Source organism: Protomyctophum bolini (genome assembly GCF_963924005.1).
Source record: "Protomyctophum bolini genome assembly, chromosome: 4".
In the NCBI taxonomy this organism is placed as follows: domain Eukaryota; kingdom Metazoa; phylum Chordata; class Actinopteri; order Myctophiformes; family Myctophidae; genus Protomyctophum; species Protomyctophum bolini.
The window spans coordinates 40,447,990-40,469,430 of record NC_137865.1 but is presented as its reverse complement, the minus strand read 5'-3'; the positions used below and the strand labels follow the sequence as shown (position 1 = coordinate 40,469,430).

General features: G+C 43.8%; 1 protein-coding gene across 3 annotated transcripts in view; it reads right to left on the bottom strand.

Annotated features, from left to right (window-relative positions):
- The window catches only part of zfc3h1 (zinc finger C3H1-type containing), a 42,104-nt gene extending 24,087 nt beyond the window's left edge, over positions 1-18,017 (bottom strand). For 2 of the 3 annotated variants that reach the window (XM_080762034.1, XM_080762036.1), the window contains exons 1-17: positions 17,224-18,017; positions 16,177-16,701; positions 15,575-16,041; positions 14,535-15,207; positions 14,135-14,340; positions 13,211-13,334; positions 12,564-12,658; positions 11,786-11,965; positions 9,530-9,703; positions 8,190-8,327; positions 7,779-7,906; positions 5,918-6,064; positions 5,106-5,283; positions 4,341-4,469; positions 2,335-3,048; positions 2,043-2,155; positions 1,636-1,767 (exon numbers count right to left, since the gene is read on the bottom strand). In XM_080762034.1, the coding sequence (XP_080618160.1) occupies positions 1,636-1,767; positions 2,043-2,155; positions 2,335-3,048; positions 4,341-4,469; positions 5,106-5,283; positions 5,918-6,064; positions 7,779-7,906; positions 8,190-8,327; positions 9,530-9,703; positions 11,786-11,965; positions 12,564-12,658; positions 13,211-13,334; positions 14,135-14,340; positions 14,535-15,207; positions 15,575-16,041; positions 16,177-16,701; positions 17,224-17,860 (4,760 nt within the window). In that variant the 5' untranslated portion in view covers positions 17,861-18,017. The remainder of the gene's footprint in view (positions 1-1,635; positions 1,768-2,042; positions 2,156-2,334; positions 3,049-4,340; positions 4,470-5,105; positions 5,284-5,917; positions 6,065-7,778; positions 7,907-8,189; positions 8,328-9,529; positions 9,704-11,785; positions 11,966-12,563; positions 12,659-13,210; positions 13,335-14,134; positions 14,341-14,534; positions 15,208-15,574; positions 16,042-16,176; positions 16,702-17,223) is intronic. The other variant, XM_080762035.1, reaches the window with a different exon arrangement.
- Positions 18,018-21,441: the final 3,424 nt, after the last annotated feature.

The following is a 21,441-nucleotide window of genomic DNA, read 5'->3' as shown; positions in this document are numbered from 1 at the left end:
AAAGAATTAAACCACAGACAAAAGTATTATAAAGTACAGAACAGAAAGAATTAAACCACAGACAAAAGTATTATAAAGAACAGAACAGAAAGAATTAAACCACAGACAAAAGTATTATAAAGAACAGAACAGAAAGAATTAAACCACAGACAAAAGTATTATAAAGAACAGAACAGAAAGAATTAAACCACAGACAAACAGAACAGACAGAAATAATTAAACCACAGACAAAAGGAGCTCTGGAATTTTCAGGGAAATGCTTTGTTTTTCTTGTATACAATTACAGTGTACTAAGAGCGCAGATGAATTGCACTACTACATCAAGTACCTGTGAGGTGCAGTGTTGGTTTTTAGTCAGTCTTTTGAATAGTTTTAATTTAGTTTCAGTCACATTTTAGTCACCTGGAATGTTTTAGTGTTAGTCTAGTTTTAGTCGACTAAATATCATAAGATTTTAGTCGGCTACAGTAGATTTAGTCGAACAAAATGTGTTTTGGCGGGCCTTGATTGACACTTGCTGAAAATAGCCAATCTACAAGCCCACAACGTGAGCTTGTAGATAGTTTGCCAGTGAAAAAAGGTAGTCTACGACCGCCTAATGTCTTAGTTTTAGTCGACGAAAACAACAGTGGTGAGGTGAGGTCATTGTTTTTGTTTCGAAGAATTTGTTGACGAAATTGTCAGTATATTTAGTCTTAGTTTTAGTCATAGCTTAGTTTTAATTTAGTTTCCATTTAGCTTTCGCCAGTGAAAAAAGGTAGACGAACATCTTTTGTCTTAGTTTTAGTCGACGAAAACAACACTAGTAAATGGTAAATGGTGCATTTATATAGCGCATTACATTCACTACATTCACACACACATTCATACACCGATTCATACACCGATGGCGGCGGAAACCATGCAAGGCACCAAACCAGCACATCAGGAGCAATTAGGAGTTAAAGGATAATTCCATACTAAAAGGCTTTCTTACCTTTCTTTGTAGTTGTTACGTCCCCACCAAAGAGGTCCAGGTGTTATTTTGTGCAAAAGCTCCTTATTGGCTGTTTCCCCTACCATAAGCCCTAAATGAATTGCATTGAATTGAATGGGAATTGAATGGGGCTATGGGGTGTTGTGCTAATTCGCTTATTTCCATCGCTCAAAATTATAATTTCTTTGTATATATCCTCTCTTCATAATGTAAATAATATCCCAAGCGGCACACTTTACTACTTCTTTCGATGGAAATAAGCGAACTAGCATAACACCCCATAGCCCCATTCAATTCCCATTCAATGCAATGCAATTCATTGAGGGCTTATGGTAGGGAAAATAGCCAATAAGGAGTTTTTTCACAAAAAAACACCTGGACCTCTTTGGTGGGGACGTAACAACTACAAAGAAAGGTAAGAAAGATAAGAAAGCATTCTAGCATGGAATTATCCTTTAAGCGTCTTGCTCAAGGACACTTCCGACACTAACTCTGGGGGAGCCCACAGGGTTCGAACTGGCAACCTTGCGGTTACCATCCAGCCACTCTACCGCTGAGCCACCGCCGCCGTAGTGAGGTGAGGTCATGGTTTTAGTTTGGAAGGACTTACCAGCGACAGTCGTCGTCATTGCATGTACCCGTCAGATCAAAGGACTTACCAGCGACAGTCGTCGTCATTGCATGTACCCGTCAGATCAAAGCGACAGAAACTCTTCTTTGGCTCCACGGCGTTGCTGAACGTTACAGAACTCAGAGATAGTTTCTCCTTCGTCCGGTAATATGGACTAAATCTGAGACAAGAAAAGACATTTAAATCTTCATTAAAAAAATCCGGAAATTAATAGAATGATGAATTTACAAGCAAGGAACAATATATGAATGTGTATGTTGTGTATCAAACGGCATAATTGCATTAATGTTTTTGTTATCGTCTAGTGTAAATAATGTACAATAACGTGTACTTGGAGTCATGTATACACCGCGTCACAATTTTAAGTTAACATATAATTATTCGTAGACTTATTGTTATGTTGAGTATATATATATATGTATATATATATTCTACCTGTAGGACTTGAAGACCAGGAGAGGGCTACGATATGGTCCAAATGGGACCGGTTTCAGCTCTGTAGAAGCAGCCGTTTGGCCCGAGATGGCTTCCACATCCACTGGAATCATCTGAAAAGCCAGGCAGCAATATTACAGATTATTATTTATTATATATAATTATCATCATTTATAAACTATTAATATTAATTTGCCACAGTCCCCCCCCCCCCCCCCCTCACTTGAATACAAGTCATTTTTGAGTGTCATGTCAACAACATCATTAGATTGTGAACATCTTTCCGCATCACCTTTCCAAGCGGAGGAGGCACCACGTCCCCTCCCAGTTTGTGGAGTTCGCTCAGCAGGAGATCTCCCATCCGAGCCTGTTGCTTATCCCTCTTCTTCAGCGCCTCCATGTGGAGTCCTGCAAACAGTTCTGAAGGCTCGGCGGTAGCCGGGCTGGCCGCCGCGGCCTTGGCCGTAGGTTTGACCGCGCCGCTGCCACCGCCGGCGCCATCCTTGACTGGCGTGGAGCCGAGCTGCTCCAGGTTGGGCTTGGTGTTGTTGGACTGACGGAGGGAAAGTCTACGTTGTGGGGTCTCTTCCGCGGTGGCACCGGCGGCGGCCAGTGCCGCCGCTTGAGGTTCGGCATTGTCGTTGTCCTCGTCGCCGCTGTCCAGCGTGAGCTTGTCCTGAGTGAGGTCGTGCAGGGAGGGCTGCGGCACGGGGAACGGGCTGGACGGCGGCGGGGCGTGTTGGCTCGGCGGGTGGTGGTGGTGGTGGTGGGGGGACGACGACGACGGCGGCGGCGACGGGATGGGGGTGGAGGCCCGTACGGGCGGTTCGGACGGGACCGCCCCCCCGGCTGTGCGGTTGTGCAGAGCCTGGGCCTCCTTCAGCTTCTGGATCTTCAGGGCGTACTCGGACTCCAGCTGCTGGAGCCTCTGCTTCTGGGCGATCAGCTCGGCGAAGTGGCGCTCCGAGCCGCGGGGAGCTGCGTCCAGGCGGCTCCGCTTCACCGGCTGGAGGAAAAAGAAGGCAACGGTGGTTAAATAACCACGTTGAAAACCTTACGATCTGTATTCGCTTTGCATTTCCAATAATGCTCTGCTTCCAGAACCAGAGAGCTCTGATCAGGGCATTCTGTGAGATCGATGCGCGTTCCTTCAACGTATCACTTGACAGACGGCTGACACCAGGAGTCAATGAACGTATTAATAACCTCAATGAATGCACACGTTATGGCAAGACAAATATCCATCGTTTACAACATAACATGACAGAAATTATGTTCATACCAGTTTAGAGATTTTCTAGAGAGCGATGAAGAGTCTAAATAACAATAAACAATATCATGTTTTAGTGTCAAACATGATTTTTTTTTGTATGCTTGTTATTCAGTTAACAAGATGATGCAATGACACTGTGTTGAACACTCTGGTCTGATTCTCATTGTTAAAGTTAACCACCATATTCACTGCACTTCACCGTCAGATCTGCCCAGGCGATCAGTGTTTTTAAATGCCTACTCAAAACCCATCTGTTCTCCCTTGCTTTTAATTGCACTTTAACAGTTCCTTTGTTCATTTTTATCGCTACTCTGTGTCAATGTATGTTATTATTTTTATTTCTTGCCTTCGATGTCATGTTGTACAGCACTTTGGTCGGCTTTTGGCTGTTGGAAATGTGCTATATAAATAAAGTTTGATTTGATTTTGATTTGATATACAGTATATTACTGTATATTTTGTTGACCAGGGTGAAATCATTGAATATACATAAATTGTGTTATTTTTTGTACTTTTTGATCATGTTGTACGCAGGGCGTCCTTGAAAAAGTGAGCATGCCCTCAATGGTCTTCCCTGAATAAATAAAGGCCAATAAATAAATAAATAATAAAAGCTGCGCTATTTGGCAAATGCCCGCCTATTTTCGCTGCTAGGGTTTTTAAACCATTCTGGGCATTATGTTATACTTTAGCTATTGAAAAATAGCAGATCTACAAGCTCTTAGCGCGGTACTCGGTGCTTGTACGTAGATCTGCTATATTTCTTTTAATCGTGAAAATGTGACGCAAATCTTTGAATATAATCTTTCAGAGAACTCTAAATCAGGAGTCCCTGGAACAACATATTTTCAGATGTGGGTCGGTCGCCAATTACATATAATTTTTGGGGTCCTTGACATGACATAGTTTGAGAACCACCGACACAGACACATGAGGAAAATTGTCAGGATTTAGAAGGCATCTGTAGAATCGTCCTCAGGTCTAAATGGGTCACGGTTCATACATTCCTTCTAGATTAGACTCACCAAGTGATGGCTGGAGTCGGTGTGTCGTTTCAGGCCCCTGCCCAGCGCCATCTGGGCCAGGGTCAACTCCTTCTCCATCCGCACAGCAACGCTCCTCTTTATAGACACACGGTGCTCCACACGATGTAACTATGCAGGACAAATGGGAGCTTCATTATTACGAGCTCTGTCACAGTGGCGTGTAGGAATAATTTGAGAAACGTTTCCTTTTTGTGTTCTAGAAACCCCAGTTTAGCTTCAAGTGGTGGGAAAAAACAGGTCCGTTTGTCACAACCTTAATGTAGAACAATTGTAGACTTTTGAGAGAAGTCATTCAATCTAAACCGCTCACCTTTAGAAACGTTTCATGCAACGGACAATCAAAACACTGAATACTAGCTCCCATCCAGTGTTGATTTCGTCGACTAAAACTATGCCAAGAAATGTTCGTCGACTACCTTTTTTCACTGGCGAAAATGGGAAGTAAATGAAAACGAAGCTATGATGACTAAGACTAAATATATTGACAATTGTCAACAAATAACTTAAAAACTAAGTCATTTTACACTTTGTCATTACGACACCATCAAGGCCCGCCATAATACATTTTAGTCGACTAAATCAACTATAGATTTACTCGACTAAAATCTTATGATAGTTAGTTGACTAAAACTTGCAGGTGACTAAAATGTGACTAAAACTAAATGAAAACCATTCAAGAGACTATGACTAAGACTAAAATCAAAACGTGCTGTCAAAATCAACACTGCTCCCATTCGACCTCACCTGTTCCTGGAGTTTCTTGAGGAGAGTCTTGTTGGCACTGACGATCTTCTCGGAGGCCAACAGCTGCTCTTTGAGTTTGACCACCTTGGACTCGGCTGCCTTCACCGCGGATTCCCTCTTCTTCAGCTCCTGTTGGTGCAGCTGACGCAGAATGGCCTCGTCTTTCTGCAACAGATTTCTGGGAGAGAGAGAGACGGACAAGGGGCAGAAGGTAACGTTGCTGCTAAACTGGAAAATAAATACTCGAGTCGTCAGACCCGTTCAAGTGAATGTCTTACACTAGAGGTCCCATCTGTGCAGTCTGAACTGGGACAATCTGCTTCGATGCCCCTACTACATGGAACACCCTAGAGACCTAAAGACCCACCTCTACACCTTGGCTTTTAACCCCGGGTGAGTTTCTATATTTTTCGTGTGTTTGCTGTTGTTCTCTGTGTTTAGCTACAGTGCATTTAGTTTTATTCTAGCACTTTGTAAACTCTGAGTTGTAAAATGTGCTTTATAAATTAAGTGGATTGGATTGGAAACACTGAAAATTGGTACCCCGATATCATATGGTCAATTTAATAACCTGCTTCTGAACCTCCATACCTCAATATGTAACTGTTTTTAACAGTGTCTCTATGCCTTACATGTAGACTTGATTTGTGTTTTATATCTGTCTTAAATTGTTTTATATGTGTGATCTCGTCAGCATTGCAAATGAGGGGGAACCTCAATGCTCTGAGAATAAATAAAAGGTGAAACTGGGACTGTGCAACACAGGGGTTCAGGGGTGTGACCTTTGGTCCAGTGCCGAGGGCGTTACATACCTGTGTTTGTTGAGTTTTTCCTCCGCTTCTTTTAAGCGGAGCTCTGCCGTGGCCTTCGCCGACTCCGCCTCGGAGTCAGAGACCACTGGGGAGGCGGCGCTAGGACTGTGGCTGCTGTGTTCCTTCACTATCCTCTGCTTCTCCCTGCTGTAATGAAGGAGTCAGAGAAGGAACGTTTAATCTCCCTGCTGTAATGAAGGAGTCAGAGAAGGAACGTTTAATCTCCCTGATGTAATGAAGGAGTCAGAAGGAACGTTTAATCTCCCTGCTGTAATGAAGGAGTCAGAGAAGGAACGTTTAATCTCCCTGCTGTAATGAAGGAGTCAGAAGGAACGTTTAATCTCCCTGCTGTAATGAAGGAGTCAGAGAAGGAACGTTTAATCTCCCTGCTGTAATGAAGGAGTCAGAAGGAACGTTTAATCTCCCTGCTGTAATGAAGGAGTCAGAAGGAACGTTTAATCTCCCTGCTGTAATGAAGGAGTCAGAGAAGGAACGTTTAATCTCCCTGCTGTAATGAAGGAGTCAGAGAAGGAACGTTTAATCTCCCTGCTGTAATGAAGGAGTCAGAGAAAGAACGTTTAATCTCCCTGCTGTAATGAAGGAGTCAGAGAAGGAACGTTTAATCTCCCTGCTGTAATGAAGGAGTCAGAAGGAACGTTTAATCTCCCTGCTGTAATGAAGGAGTCAGAAGGAACGTTTAATCTCCCTGCTGTAATGAAGGAGTCAGAGAAGGAACGTTTAATCTCCCTGCTGTAATGAAGGAGTCAGAGAAGGAACGTTTAATCTCCCTGCTGTAATGAAGGAGTCAGAGAAGGAACGTTTAATCTCCCTGCTGTAATGAAGGAGTCAGAGAAGGAACGTTTAATCTCCCTGCTGTAATGAAGGAGTCAGAGAAGGAACGTTTAATCTCCCTGCTGTAATGAAGGAGTCAGAGAAGGAACGTTTAATCTCCCTGCTGTAATGAAGGAGTCAGAAGGAACGTTTAATCTCCCTGCTGTAATGAAGGAGTCAGAAGGAACGTTTAATCTCCCTGCTGTAATGAAGGAGTCAGAGAAGGAACGTTTAATCTCCCTGCTGTAATGAAGGAGTCAGAGAAGGAACGTTTAATCTCCCTGCTGTAATGAAGGAGTCAGAGAAGGAACGGTTAATCTCCCTGCTGTTATGAAGGAGTCAGAAGGAACGTTTAATCTCCGTGCTGTAATGAAGGAGTCAGAAGGAACGTTTAATCTCCCTGCTGTAATGAAGGAGCCAGAGAAGGAACGTTTAATCTCCCTGCTGTAATGAAGGAGTCAGAAGGACCGTTTAATCTCCCTGCTGTAATGAAGGAGTCAGAAGGAACGTTTAATCTCCCTGCTGTAATGAAGGAGTCAGAAGGAACGTTTAATCTCCCTGCTGTAATGAAGGAGTCAGAAGGAACGTTTAATCTCCCTGCTGTAATGAAGGAGTCAGAGAAGGAACGTTTAATCTCCCTGCTGTAATGAAGGAGTCAGAGAAGGAACGTTTAATCTCCCTGCTGTAATGAAGGAGTCAGAAGGAACGTTTAATCTCCCTGCTGTAATGAAGGAGTCAGAGAAGGAACAGTTAATCTCCCTGCTGTAATGAAGGAGTCAGAGAAGTAAAGTTTAACCATTTCACCGCACCGCATTATTTTCCATTCTATCAAAACGTTTCACATTTCTGACTCTTTGAGCCTTTTTCCTTACAATATTACTAGTCTAGTCTAGTTTTTTAAAGTACCAGTCTTAAAGTACCAGCGTTGCAAACAATATTAGCAAAGGCAGTCTCACGATGAAATTGTACCAAGCACATCATATGCAAGCAGCAAAACAACTAATAATACTGGTTGGCAACAAAATAATACCTGGCGATTTCCTCTTTGAGCAGACGATACTCGGCCCTCTTGGACTCGGGCAGAGCTTCGGGGGTCTTGACTGGGTTGTTCTCTTTCTCAGGTCCGGACGCACTTTTGGGCTTCGCAGGCTTCGCAGCCTAGGGTGACATTTAGAAATAATAATACAAATTAAATAATTAAAAGAAAATCTTGTTCCCTGAACAAGACACTCTTATTCTCTGACCACTTTTGCAGAGGCATGTTGCTTACTTGTTGTCATGGTTACTCTATAATATAGAGTAACCATGACAACAGACAACAAGTAAGCAACATGCCTCTAAAATAAATAGTTAATGAGGAGGCTTATTTATTAGGTCATCATTAGAGTAGTAGATGTTTATGGTTGTAGTAATTTCAAGTCAAAGCCAGTAAGCCACCCACCTCTACCGTCCTCCTGGCTTCCTTGATCATGAACTCCAGGCCTCCGAACACAGATGGAGCAGAAGTGCAGGCGTCCATGTCAGAGTCACTGTCATCAGAGTCGTTCAACTGCACCACCACAGACTTGTGCCTGGGGAGCTAACACACACACATAACACACTTCAGTCTACACTTATTTCATTTGCTGCTACCACACAAATAAGAAAATCTAATAAGAGAAAATGGCAAAAACAAAAACTTAATTTCCTGCTAAACACAGAAGAATGGTTGTGTTCCCGTTTGAAAGTTAAAAGCAGAACTTTTTTATTATGCCAACATAAGACAATATTTTTTGCTCTGTAATGTGCACCAGAACCACAAATTGGACTAAAGGAGGGACCGACATGAAAAATGACCCTTAAGCAACGAGCAACGGCTGTTGCATAAAACCTCTACTGAAGCTTCATTGTCCACCATGACTCCCGCCAGGATCATCTCTCAACGCCCACAGCTGAAGATAGTCTTCATTGGAGCTGGTGTGTATTGCTCGCACATGTTGCCTACAGCTATGCACGTGCTGTTGTGTTACTTTCACATGAAGCCTGGAAAAGTCCCTACACGCCCACATCTATATTACTGTCAAATGCAGAGTGTTAATCAAGGCTGTCAGAATTGGGCAAAATAGTCCTTTCAACTAGTCCTTTTAAAACACAAACACCACGTGGGTTCGATCCATTGGAACCCAACATTTTTTTATTTTTAAAGGACCACTTCACCACATTTCAACCAATAATGTCCTTCACTAATGATAAAATGATTTTTTTGATTTTTCTACTGAGTCCGTGTCTCATGGGAGAGCTGTGGGCAGTTCAGAAACTCGTCCACCAGTGACATCATCGAAACTGGAGGCTTTCTATTCCTAATATAATGGAATAATGGAAGCCATCGTTCTCATGATAATAAAAATCGTTGTTTAAAAAAAGAAAATCTGCCTAACGATGATGTCACTGGTGACCAATTATATGAAGATAGGTTGAAAAGTGGTCCTTTAACCCATTTTGGGCAGGAACCCCTTTTGGTGTTAGCATTATGCTATGCTTTAGCTATTGAAAAATAGCAGATCTACAAGCTCATAGCACGCCACCGAGTGGCGAGCTACGAGCTTGTAGGTCTGCTATTTTTGAAAAATCGAAGAACGACTGACATAGAAACATAGCTTTTTCAGAAAACTGTCAGGATGTAGAAGACATTTTTAGAATCTGATCTCAGGTCAGAATGGGTTAATAAAAAATGTATGCAATAAAACGTAATTTAAACCACAAGCGGGGCTCTGGGAACATGATGGCCTCTGGGGAACTTACCACAAGCGGGGCTCTGGGACCATGCGGGGCTCTGGGAACATGATGTCCTCGGGGGAACTTGTTGCCTCGTGTCTGGGGCACCGTGTTCAGGTTGCCCCTGGTGGGCACCGGCTGGACGCCCACAGTGGGCTGCTGGGGGCTCGGAGAGGGAGGGCCGCTAGTGGTCATCTTCTCCTAGAGGAAGAAAAGGATAACATAGAATCACGGAAAATTAGTTGGCGTGTGTGTGTGCGTGTGTGTGTGTGTGTGTGTGTGTGTGAACGGTGAAAAAGCAAGTGGTCAACATGTCATCCACCACCAGTGATGTAGTCCCACATTTAGGACAGCCAGTGATTGGACACTGTAAGCTACTTGTAAGTCATCATTTTTTTAGGGGACAATGAAAGTACAGATTGTTAAGTTATTAAATTAAGTGCACAAGTTATATCATGAACTTTGCAATATGCACCAAAACCAAACACTTTCAACCCGGCGCCCAGTATTTGGGTCATTATATCTGAACTTAAAAAATAATAATAGACGATATATATATATTAGAGCTGGGATTCGATTAAAAAAAATAATCTAATTAATCAGAGGCTTTGTAGTTAATTAATCTAGATTAATCACATTTTAATCGCATATCAATATTCAACCTGAGAACAGCGAGAAACCTTTTTTTTTTATGTTTTTTGGTATCCCAGTGAATCAATGAATAGTGACTACAGGATACCACTCATTTTCAACATTTTACTGTCATTAATATACCTGTTGTGGAAATAATAATAAAAAGTCACCCCATTCTGTGTTGCCTAGAACTGGAGGTCTGAAAAACAATTAGTAACAGTAACAAGTACATCTCAGTGACATCACAAAGCTGTACTTACTTCATATTGTTACTGTTTTTTGTCAGACCTCCAGTTCTAGGCAACACAAAATGGGGTGACTTTTTATTATTTCCAGTTTTCAGTACTATAGAAAAGCGCTGAGTGAGAAACGTTCAGCGGTGAAAAAAAAGGTGCGATTAATTTATCTGTAGTTAATCGCGATTCATTTTTCTGTAGTTAATTAATCTAAATTAATCGCAATTAGTCCCGGCCCTAATATATATATATAAGCTCATGATGTGATGCGTGTTCAGTTATTTTCGTAATCTGTCATATGATACCAATTACCAAGCTGACATCAAACTGTCTTTAGTGTCTGCGACCGTGTCTGCTTGTGCCATCGGCAGTGAAGCATCCGTGTGGGCCGATCACGCGATTCAAAGACATGTCAAAGAGGTGGGTGGAATGTGTCAATAAGAGAGAGGGGGGGTTCGAAGGAGAGACGCACAGACTTCACGGACGCAATCCCTTTACAGTTGATCAGATCGTGAGATATAAATTTTTAACCGTTCATAAAGCTACTATAGTTACACTTCGACACAGATTGGACAGACCCAAGAGCCTAGTGGCAGAATAACCATTTGTGGTGCCCTTTGTGGTGGGGGACAAAAAAATCCCTCTTCCTGTTATCACATGATGCGCGTGACATCATCATCATACCTGTAAGTTATGCGGGAACGCCTACTGAGTGGCAAAAAGCTACTTTCTGGCCTTGACAGCCCATACATCCAAACAGAGAAGTCCTATCTGATTGCATTAAAAAAAAACACTCGATTTGCCATTAATTTTATGCATGCGCATACCCTCCATTGTTAGTTCGTATTAATGCTCATCTCACCAAACAAAAAAGACACTCAACAGAACATCCCCAGCCACAATCTGTTCATTCATGCTGCTACTGAAAATAGCCGATCTACTAACTCACAACAAGTTGCACGGCAACACATTGTGAGCTTGTAGATCAGCTATTTTCGGCAAAGAGATCCAGCAGTATATACTGGGTTTAACCCATTCTGGGCGGGCCGGGAACCCCATTTGGTGTTTTAAGCATTATGTTATACTTTAGCTATTGAAAAATAGCAGAGTGCCTCGCTACAAGCTTGTAGATCTGCTATTTTTGAAAATGTGGCAAATTTGGAATATATATTCTTTCAGAGCGAACATTTTTAACTCAAAACTTTGCTTCTGGGGCGTCCCTGGAACAACATATTTTGGGATGGGGGTCGACGGCCTATTACATATATTTTTGGGGGTCCTTGACATGAAAATGTTTGAGAATGACTGACATAGAAACATGGGTTTTTCAGAAAACTGGTCTCCGGTCGAAATGGGTTTAAGTGGTTTAGTGACGACTGCGGTGGTGGTAGTGTGGAGGGGACAGTACCGTTACCTCAGATGGGGACACTTTCTTATTGGCCATGGACATGAGGCAGGTCTCCCTCAGCAGCATCTCCTCCTCCTCCTCCTCGTCAGCAAACGGCGGTTTGGGCGGCGGCTCCACCTCGTCGGGGGGAGGAGGGAGCGGGGGTGGCGGGGGAGGAAGTGTGGACAACAGCGCCGCGAAGAAAGGCTGAGCAACAAACAAAAAAAAAAGAATCACAAAAATACGTGATGTTAAAAAATGTGCTACACAAATGAAGTGAGAAAGGCTACTACGTGTAGCAGCATTTATCATTTCAGAGGTGGTTGGTTCTTTGCCATAGAAATTACCACAAGCCAACAGTCAACTTCTCAGGTCAGAGATGATCAAGTTAAGTTCATTTTTTTCAGCTAACCATTGAATGCTGGCAGTGGCAAAGTTTGCCATGCTACTGTGCCAGTTATACACACACACACACACACACACACACACACACACACACACACACACACACACACGATGTGGACATTAGTCACACTGATAAATGTAATAAAAATGTTATGAATGTCGTCAATTCCAGGCACCCCCAGTGGTCTTTGAGGGGGTTCCAGGGATGGATGATTGATAAACGTAACTAAGAACCAAATCACTTTCAAGTCTGTAACTCCAAGAGTGTACAAATGGAACCATACACTCACTGTAAAATCCAGGGAACATTTTATAGTGTAGATTAGGGTTAATGCCATAATGCTTATCAAACGGGGGATCTTTGAAATAAAACTAAAAAGGTTACGAATCACTGGCATACCATTCCAAACTGTGGAGAGTCTGCAGTGAATGGAGGCATGTGAGGACTACAGGTAGGATCTTCAGCAGCAAATAGATGATGCGATGGCGAAGGGGCTAGCAGGAAACAAGCATAGATAGTACATGTGAATATTGTCAATTTCAGCATTAGTCAATATATTAAACAAGTGCCCTTTCAAATGAAATGCGAATTAAATCCTGATTTTCATACTTGCATCGAAAACCAGCCTTACTGTCCCAATGTGAATATGAAAATAAAGACACATTTCAAAGTAAATTCTTTAACCCATTTTGGGCGGGAACCCCTTGTGGTGTTTCAAGCATTATGTTATACAGTCATTAGCTATTGAAAATGCCATTTTTGAAAAATCATGAAAATGTGGCACAAATCTTTGAATATATTCTTTCAGAGCGAACGTTTTTTTACTCAAATCCTGGAACTACATATTTTCATATGGGGGTCGGCGGCCAAATACATATCATTTTAGGGGGCCTTGACATGAAATAGTTTGAGCGCCACTGATATAGAAATGGGTATTTCAGAAAACATTTTTTTTTAATTCCGACGTCAGGCCTAAATAAGATCCAGGGACTGTCAGGGGGTGATGCAGCACAGAACACATGAAAGCCTGTAAAATGGTCACCCACCTGGTGAATTGTTTTCACTGTCGGTGTCCATGGCAACCTCGTCATAGTTGTCATATTGGTAGAGGTTTCCTGACGTGTCCAGGCCTTGTTTTCCTGTAGATTTCCTGTGTTCTCTGTCCCTAGACTGAAGCACACAACATTTTAATACACAGACAGCTGAGGTGGATTGTGTTTGCTCTATACTAGTACCAGAATACATCCAACATACGCAATAAACTGCTTTTAACTATTAACACTCAAAACGCATTGCAGAGTGCTCTGTATGTACTATACTAGTTACTCTTATTATGTATGTATGCCTAATCAAACTGCTATAAGGGTAGCATATGAGGCTAGTAAAAATGTCGGCATTACTATACATACAATAGCTATTAGCTTCCCCTGTCTTTTATATTTTGGACCTTTGTTTGAGAACCTTATGCTCCACTTGTCTTGTGCATTATGCTACTTGCCTACCAATAGTTCACCCGATAGTTGGAACAAAACATGGTGAAGCAGCATTTCACTATTATGCACCACAACCATAGCTGTTTTTAAGTCCAATTTAAAAACATATTTATTTAACATTTCCTATCCCAATGACGTCTAACAGCGGCTAGGTCTTGCCTGGGCTTTAAATGAGCTGTGTGGGGTTTTTTTTTTAAATCAAAAGGTGGAAGTATTTGTTCATATGCTCCTTTATCTTATTTAAATTGTATCTATTATAATCTGTATTCATTTTAAACTTTTGCACTCTGTATTTGTTTTTATTCTGTAAAGCACTATGAATTACCTCGTGTATGAAAGGTGCTATATAAAATTGCCTTGCCTTGCCTACCTACCTTTTAGTACTACATCTAACATTATTCATACTTTCTACAGCCTGGAAAATTGGAAGTCACAACGACCAAGACATTAATAGATTTTCAGGAGTTGGAATCTTACTTTACTGCGGGGGGGTGTCTTGCCTCCGACCAGCTTCATGAAGCGGTTGTATTGTTCGTCCTGGTTCGACAGGTTACGGATTTTCCGGATCTCGTCTTCTCGCTTGCGACGTTCCTCCTCTTCCTGTCGTCGCTTCTCCTCCTGTTGTTGCTGCAGCTTCCATGTTCGCAGCTGTTGCTTCCTGAACGCCTGCTTGGCTGCAAAGCCTTGGATGATGGCCATGAAAAAGAGGAAACGTAAAAAGGTAAATATTGAATAAAAGTATATAGTGTATTTAATTATTATCGTTTAATCTGTGAAATAGGATGCAAGGGCCTAATGTGTCACAGGATATGTGATGGCCGAAGAAAACGACTCCCGTGAAGAGACCAAAAAGTGGTGCAGAGGGTACGATACGGACCTTTCTCACCGGGGCTGACCGTCTTCCTGGCTGAATGAGGCTTCACTGGGGTTCTTCCCTTCTCCGCCAGGGGCTTGGGGCCGGGTCTCGCCCTGTTGTCCCTCTCTGCGGAGATCGTCCTCTCTCTCTCCGTCTGCCTGGCCCCAGCCGTGGGTCTCTCTCGGTCTCTCTCCAGGGGCTTGGACCTGGTCCGGGCCCTTTCTAAAGCAGCAGCAGAAGAAACCGACCGAGTGGTGACCCTATGGCCTTTGGGCGGAGCTGTGGCAGAAGAACCCGACTTGGAGGTCTTCTCCTGGGCGGCCTTGGCGGTCTTCTCCTGAGAGGCCTTGGTGGTCTTCTCCTGGGAGGCCTTGGTGGTCTTCTCCTGGGAGGCCTTGGCGGTCTTCTCTTGAGAGGCCTTGGCGGTCTTCTCTTGGGAGGCCTTGGCAGCCTTCTCCTGAGAGGCCCTGGTCGTCTTTTCCTGGGAGGCCCTGGTCGTCTTTTCCTGGGAGGCCCTGGTCGACTTTTCCTGGGAGGCCCTGGTCGTCTTCTCCTGGGAGGCCCTGGTGATCCGGTCCTTGCTCTCCTTCATCACCTGCTGCTCTTTCTGGTGCCACTTCTTGCTGGCCGACTGCAACGCCAGGAGACGAAGCTGCATCTCAGACAGTTCCTCCTCCTCGACCTTGACCAGTGGCTGTGAAGGGTTGGAGTACAGAAGCATTAACCACCCTTGTCAAACCATTACATTTTGAGTTGTACAGTTGGTTTATACAAGTAATAATAATGTAAAAAAAATAATTATAGAAATAATAGAATCACTGGAAACATCACTGGGAAAAACAAGTTGGTAAATGGATATAACATATTTCTTGTTGAATTAGCTGTAATAGATTATATATGCGTTTGGGTTTTTTCTCAACTAGAATCAATTTATAGCTAAACTTTGGGTGTTGAGTAAAGATAAATGGCCAAATATTTCATGAAACATGTGAGTTAGTAACAGTTTAAAGTTGTACAGACAGGCTAATGTATAGACCATGCCGATTTGTGCTTAGACATACTTTGTCAGGCGACGAGGACGATTCTTCACTGGAAGCGGACGACACACTGTCACAACAGAGTGAACATACACATGTCGTCTCATGTCCCTCCTCTCCTTTCGCAAGGTCTTTATTGCAGCAGGGGGATGTCTTTTCTGCGGCAGTGTCCACACTCCCTTTATTCAGCTTTTCCTCCGTCTCCTCCGCCGACCCATTGCCACAACATACACATGGTGTTTTCACCGGTCCCTTTTCTCCTTTATCACAGGGTAGGGAAGTATTTTCTGCGGTAGTGTCCACACTCCCTTTAGTCGTCTTTTCTTCCATCTCCTCCGCCGACCCACTGACACAACATACACAGGATAGTTTCACCTTCCCCTTCGCTCCTTTCCCTGCGTCTTTACTGCGGGGAAGGGTCTTTTTTCTGGCAGTATCCACACTCCCTTCTTGTTTCGACTTTTCCTCCGTCTTCCCTCCATCTTCATCCTCTGAAAACACAGAACAATTCACTGATTAGCCGATGCTGTCTATCGTTACCAGACTTACCATTATGGAAACTGAACCCGCAACTATTCGATTGCATGTCATATGGCTGCATGTTTGCTCTGATATGTTACACAAACCTTTAAGAGCAGCAGTTGGGAGATCAGCAGGAACTTTGTCAGACTCGTTGACATCCAGCGTTGATGCCTGGCCCTGTTCTTCTTCCTGTTCAGCATCTTCGGCCGCCTCGCCCTGTTGCTCTTCCAATATTCCACTCTTATTAAACGCAGCGTCCAGCTCCGCAGGTGTGAGCAGCTTCTGGCGGATGGGTTTGATGTTGAACGCCTGGAAGGCTTTTTTGTCTGCACTCTCGAGGCCTTGTGGTTCCTCCGTAGGAGATGGTTGGTGAATACTGGCCGTTTCTTCGGGTACTGGTTCGGTCTGGGGAATACTGGTGGCAGGGTGCTGTGGCGTCTCCTCTTCTGTTGGCAGGAAAACGTTGGGCTCCAACGCCGTTTCCTCTTTACGAATACATTCCAGCTCAAGCTGAATTTGCTTATACTTTGAAAGCAAGTCCTCGAAGCTCTCGTCGGCAGCAGCTTCTGTTTTGGCAACTGTGTACTGTATGCACATCTTTCTTCCCTGATTCCTCCCCTGCTGTTTTTCTGGATTGAAGAGTAAAGGAAAGCACAGTAGCCTTACAAATATTGGTTGTTTTTTACTCTAGTTAGTTTAATTGAAGCCAAGGTAATACAAATATATTTATGGCCAAAGAAATACTGACTGTGTGTTGAACTGTGTTCTGTGACAATAATGGGGAACAAAAACATACAATTCAAAAAGGAAACTCTTGCAATCTCCACTTCTGAGTGGAACGGCTAACCCTGCTGTGTAAAATGGCCTCATTGGACTGACATGTGAATGTTACGTCAGTCTGAACGTGTGCGAGGCGGAAACGACTCTGACATTCCCTGGAAAGCCGTAATAAGTGTGCCAGTCAGTCTAGTCTACACATGCTATGGTCTTATATATATACGGTATATAGTATGCTGCCATGGACATTGGACAGTAACACCAATCAGAACTACAGCATATCGACTGACGATCAGGCACAAAATGAGATTAGCACTCCCCACTAGTCCCAAACACAAATAAATTATATTAAATAATCGGTATTAAAAGGATACGCTTCCTCGTGGGAGAAACCTTCTTGTTGTTGTGGCTCTCCGTGCAGGGCCCATAGCGAACGGGTGGAGGCCGAGTGGTGTCTCGCACTCCCCCGCCGCCGCCATCCCTCCAGACCGGTCCTCCTACCGGTCGGTCCCAGTCCAGGCGTCCTCCTCCCGATCCCGATCCGTTCGGCACGGCCGAGCGGTGCCTGAATCTCCCCAGGGCGCCGTGGCTGCGCTCCCAGAAGTTCGACCGCGGGCTCTCGTGGTCGAGTAGTCCCGGCGGCAGCAGCGGCGGCGGCGGCAGGGGCGGAGGAGGAGGTCGGTCGGGCCCGCTAGGCCCGCACTGCTGCTGCTGCCTGTGGCCCGTCGGGGGGAAAGGGCCGTGCTGCATGATGATGTGAGGTCCGTTGTACGGCATCAGATGGCGAAAGTTCGGCGGCGGCCCCAGCAGACTGTGCGGGTGGTGGTGGTGCTGGTGCTGCTGTTGGCGTCGTTTATTATTGTTGTTCGGCATGTTGTTCCGCGGCGAAGCACCGCCGCTGGTAGGCCTCAGATCCACGTCGTTCTCCTCGGTCTCATCGTCGCAGATCTCTCCGTCTTCCAGCTCGTCGTCTTCCTCCATTGGAGAAGCATTACTGACGTCGGAATTCATTTTTTCAAGCAAATATATAACCGTCGCTAAACGTGGCGATTCTCAGCAAAGTTCTGATAAATACATTGGGTACGAACATGTGGGTTCGGTTTGAATTAATCATTCATTGGCAAGTTAAGACGCACACAAAAAGCGCTCCACGGGCTTAGTTAGCCGGTTAGCTTGTGTTCTGTACTGTGAATCTGATACTGTCAGCTCAGCCCTAGACGCTCCCTCCCTCCCAGGAGTGTTATCTTCTTATCGCTGTCGCTGGTTGGCTGCTGATCAGCGTTAAAGGCGAATGTCAAGGTTTCACCAGTGATGTCACAAATAATCAAAAACCATCGAATAAATAAAACAAAAAACAAAACAAAAACATTAATCAATGCTCGAAATGTTAGAATTGTTTATGCTCGGAGTCGGTAGAAGCAACTCAAGCAAGAAATTAGGCATTGACAAGGGCAAAGATAGATTGTTGTCTTGGGCAAGAGCCAGGCCCCAAAAACTACAGACAACAACAGATAGACTACACTTCCTCTCTTTTGTGAGTGACTGTTATAACATGTATATAATGATGCAATGTGACATAGCTCTGTTTACAAAATGCTGTACCCCCTCCAACTGTATAATACAGTTGGAGGGGGTACAGTATACTTTCCACATTTTCAACAGTTTTTTATTGTATAGTGACACTTGCTTTGGCAATGTAAACGTGTGTTTTCTCATGCCAATAAATATCCTTTGAATTGAATTGAGTGAGTGATGTCACTAAACCAGCCTTTTTATTCTAGTTGCATCACTGCTAGACCCTCTGCTTACATGACCCAGATGTTTGGCTTTTAATACAAAGAAAATTGTGCAGTTTTTAGTTTTAATAGAGAGTGGGCTCTACATAATAATAACAGACCCCCACCCCCCAGACTATAGTGTCAAGGATTTCAGAATAAGGCTGTTATCATTAGATAACTATTTAGGGAGACTAGACTAGAGGGAGACTTTTATCTATGTGTGCTTGTACTATCTACGGTATGTGTACTCTGTGAGACCATAGTTATTTTGGGAAATGACCTGTAACCTATATGCAACTAAAGTTTGCTGCCACGTGTTGTTGTCAACTTGTCAATACAGATAAATGTCAAAATGAGTTATAAACATATAGTTTGTGCAGCTTTTGTGCCCATGTAGAGAAAGCATTGACGTCAGGATGCTGTGTGACCTGCAGCTCTACTTTGACCCAGACAGTGTTTTCCCATTGTATTTAATTATATGTCTCCTGTTTTTCTTTCACACAGATTGCCTTAACAGTAGAAAGACAGAAAACAGAGAGAGGAGAGACATGCAAGACAAGACATATAGAGGTCGGATTCAATCTTTAGGCCTCATGTTCATAAGAAGCATGGTCCTTGTACTAACTGACTGAACCAACATGCAGGCAGAGGGAATCATATTTGAAATAGGACAGAACAGTTGCCAGACCACCAAAACCTTCAGAAAAGCCCCATTTACACTGGCAGCCAAATCCAGCCAGAATCAGAGAAACTGAATGAATAGCTAGCCTACTACAACAGTACAGAATAGGCTAACTAACGACTAATGTGTTCGTGAGCGCACGTTGTGAGCTGTCCATAATATCGCCACGAACGGCCAACAAAAGACATCTGTGAATGAAGCGCAGTGATGCCTGATTTATTCTTAATGTGTTCGTGAGCCACCCCCAGCATGCGGAGATGCAGGCTCTGAGAACATTCAGAAACGTGCAGCTGCAGCTGCTGAAAGTGCCCCGAAAAGTGTAGAAAACTCGCCAGAATGTGAAGAAGAGTCGTCCCGCGGCGATTCTTCTTAACATTCTGGCGAGTTTTCTACACGTTTTGCCGAGTTGTCAAGATAACTCGGCAAAAAGGGTAAATGTGGCGAGTATTCTTGTTACCCTTCCAAGATGACATCCTCCCGACCTTGCCAACTGGGTGCCAAGCCAGAAGGCTTTGCCCACTCTGTACTGTATGTCTTGAAAAACAAAGAGAGACAATTTGATAAGGTTTGCGTGCCCCTTGTCCGTTATACTTGAGTTGAAGCACTGCGACTGTGGCTCAGGAGGTGGAGCAGGTCGTCCCATGATCCATGGGTCAGCGGCTCGAATCCCGGCTCCTCCTGTCTACATGTCGAAGTGTCCTTGGGCAAGACACTGAACCCTGAATTGCTCCCGATGTGCAGGTTGGTACCTTGCATGGCTTCCGCCGCGATCGGTGTATGAATGTGTGTGTGCATGGGTGAATGTAAAGCGCCTATATAAATGCACCATTTACCATTTAAAAGACAAGATACCACTGGTTGACTGTCATCACCATTTCAGATGTTATTGTTTTCCATGACAGTATTTCATCATCTTACTATTTTATTCTATGTGGTGTCACTGAGCACTATGGGTGGGAGGGATTGAGAATTTTCTTTGTCTGTGTTTTGCTCTTTCCTCGCCCTAAAGGGCGAGGTCGCGTGCACAGGTACAGGCTTTAGTTTAGACATACTATTCCGGTCATTCAGCTCAAACCCTAACCTAACCCTAACCCCAAGCACGGGAGCAGTGCTTGTTTGCATGTCCGACTTGTTTCCACTATGTAAAAATGGAGATATGTTTTGCCAAAGGGACTTTTGTTGTGGCAGATTTTATTTGTCAAGCTTTGGAAAGAAGACAGAGTACTCCGTATAAATCTGAGTTGTAATATAATGAATTATGTAATGTAAACATGCTGGAAATGCAATTGTGAAATGGTGTCTTATAAACCCATGAGGGTTGGGCACATGGAAATAAATAAACAATCATCATCATCATCCACATGCTGGTCCGTTGGTGTGTCTAATCTGTGTGCATCCCTGCATGCACGCATCCGCCTGGGTCGACGGCAGACTGCTGGGCGAGCGCTGGTGCTTTGGCATTGGGGGGTCAGATCAACATATGGAATTCATTATGTTCTGGCCATATATGGAGCGTCTCTTAAGTGTACAGGGTTAGATGAGGTCAGATCAACATATGGAATGTCAGAACATTAAAGACAGGTGGGGGTGGATCAACATAATTATGGAATGTCAGAACATCCATATCTAAGGGTTTGAGGTCAGATGTAGAGTTGCTGGCGGGCTCCATATCTGAAGATCTATAGGTATGATCCAGTCTTCTCCATGTATGGTTATCCAGGGTTAGATGAGGTGTCGTGATCTTCATACATGGAGGTGGCCATATATGGTGGTGTGACGTGTCACAAGGCATGATGTCATGAGGCGTGACAATATATGGAGGCGTGATGTCACGAGGCGTGACCATATATGGAGGCGTGATGTCACGAGGCGTGACCATATATGGAGGCGTGACTAATGGGAGATGCAGGTTTTAGTTGTAAATGCGACCTGCAGTCGCAACAGGCAGGTGATGCGGGCCAAATTTGAGATGAAATGTTCACTTCCATAAAAGTATGAAACTTGGTAGACTAGTTTGTGGTGCTGAACATTTACATAAATATATGCCCATGGCCCTATGTTTTTGAGCCCTCCATATATATCGTTTTTGTCATAACTCGTGTCACATTTGCCATTGACAATGAAAGGAGACT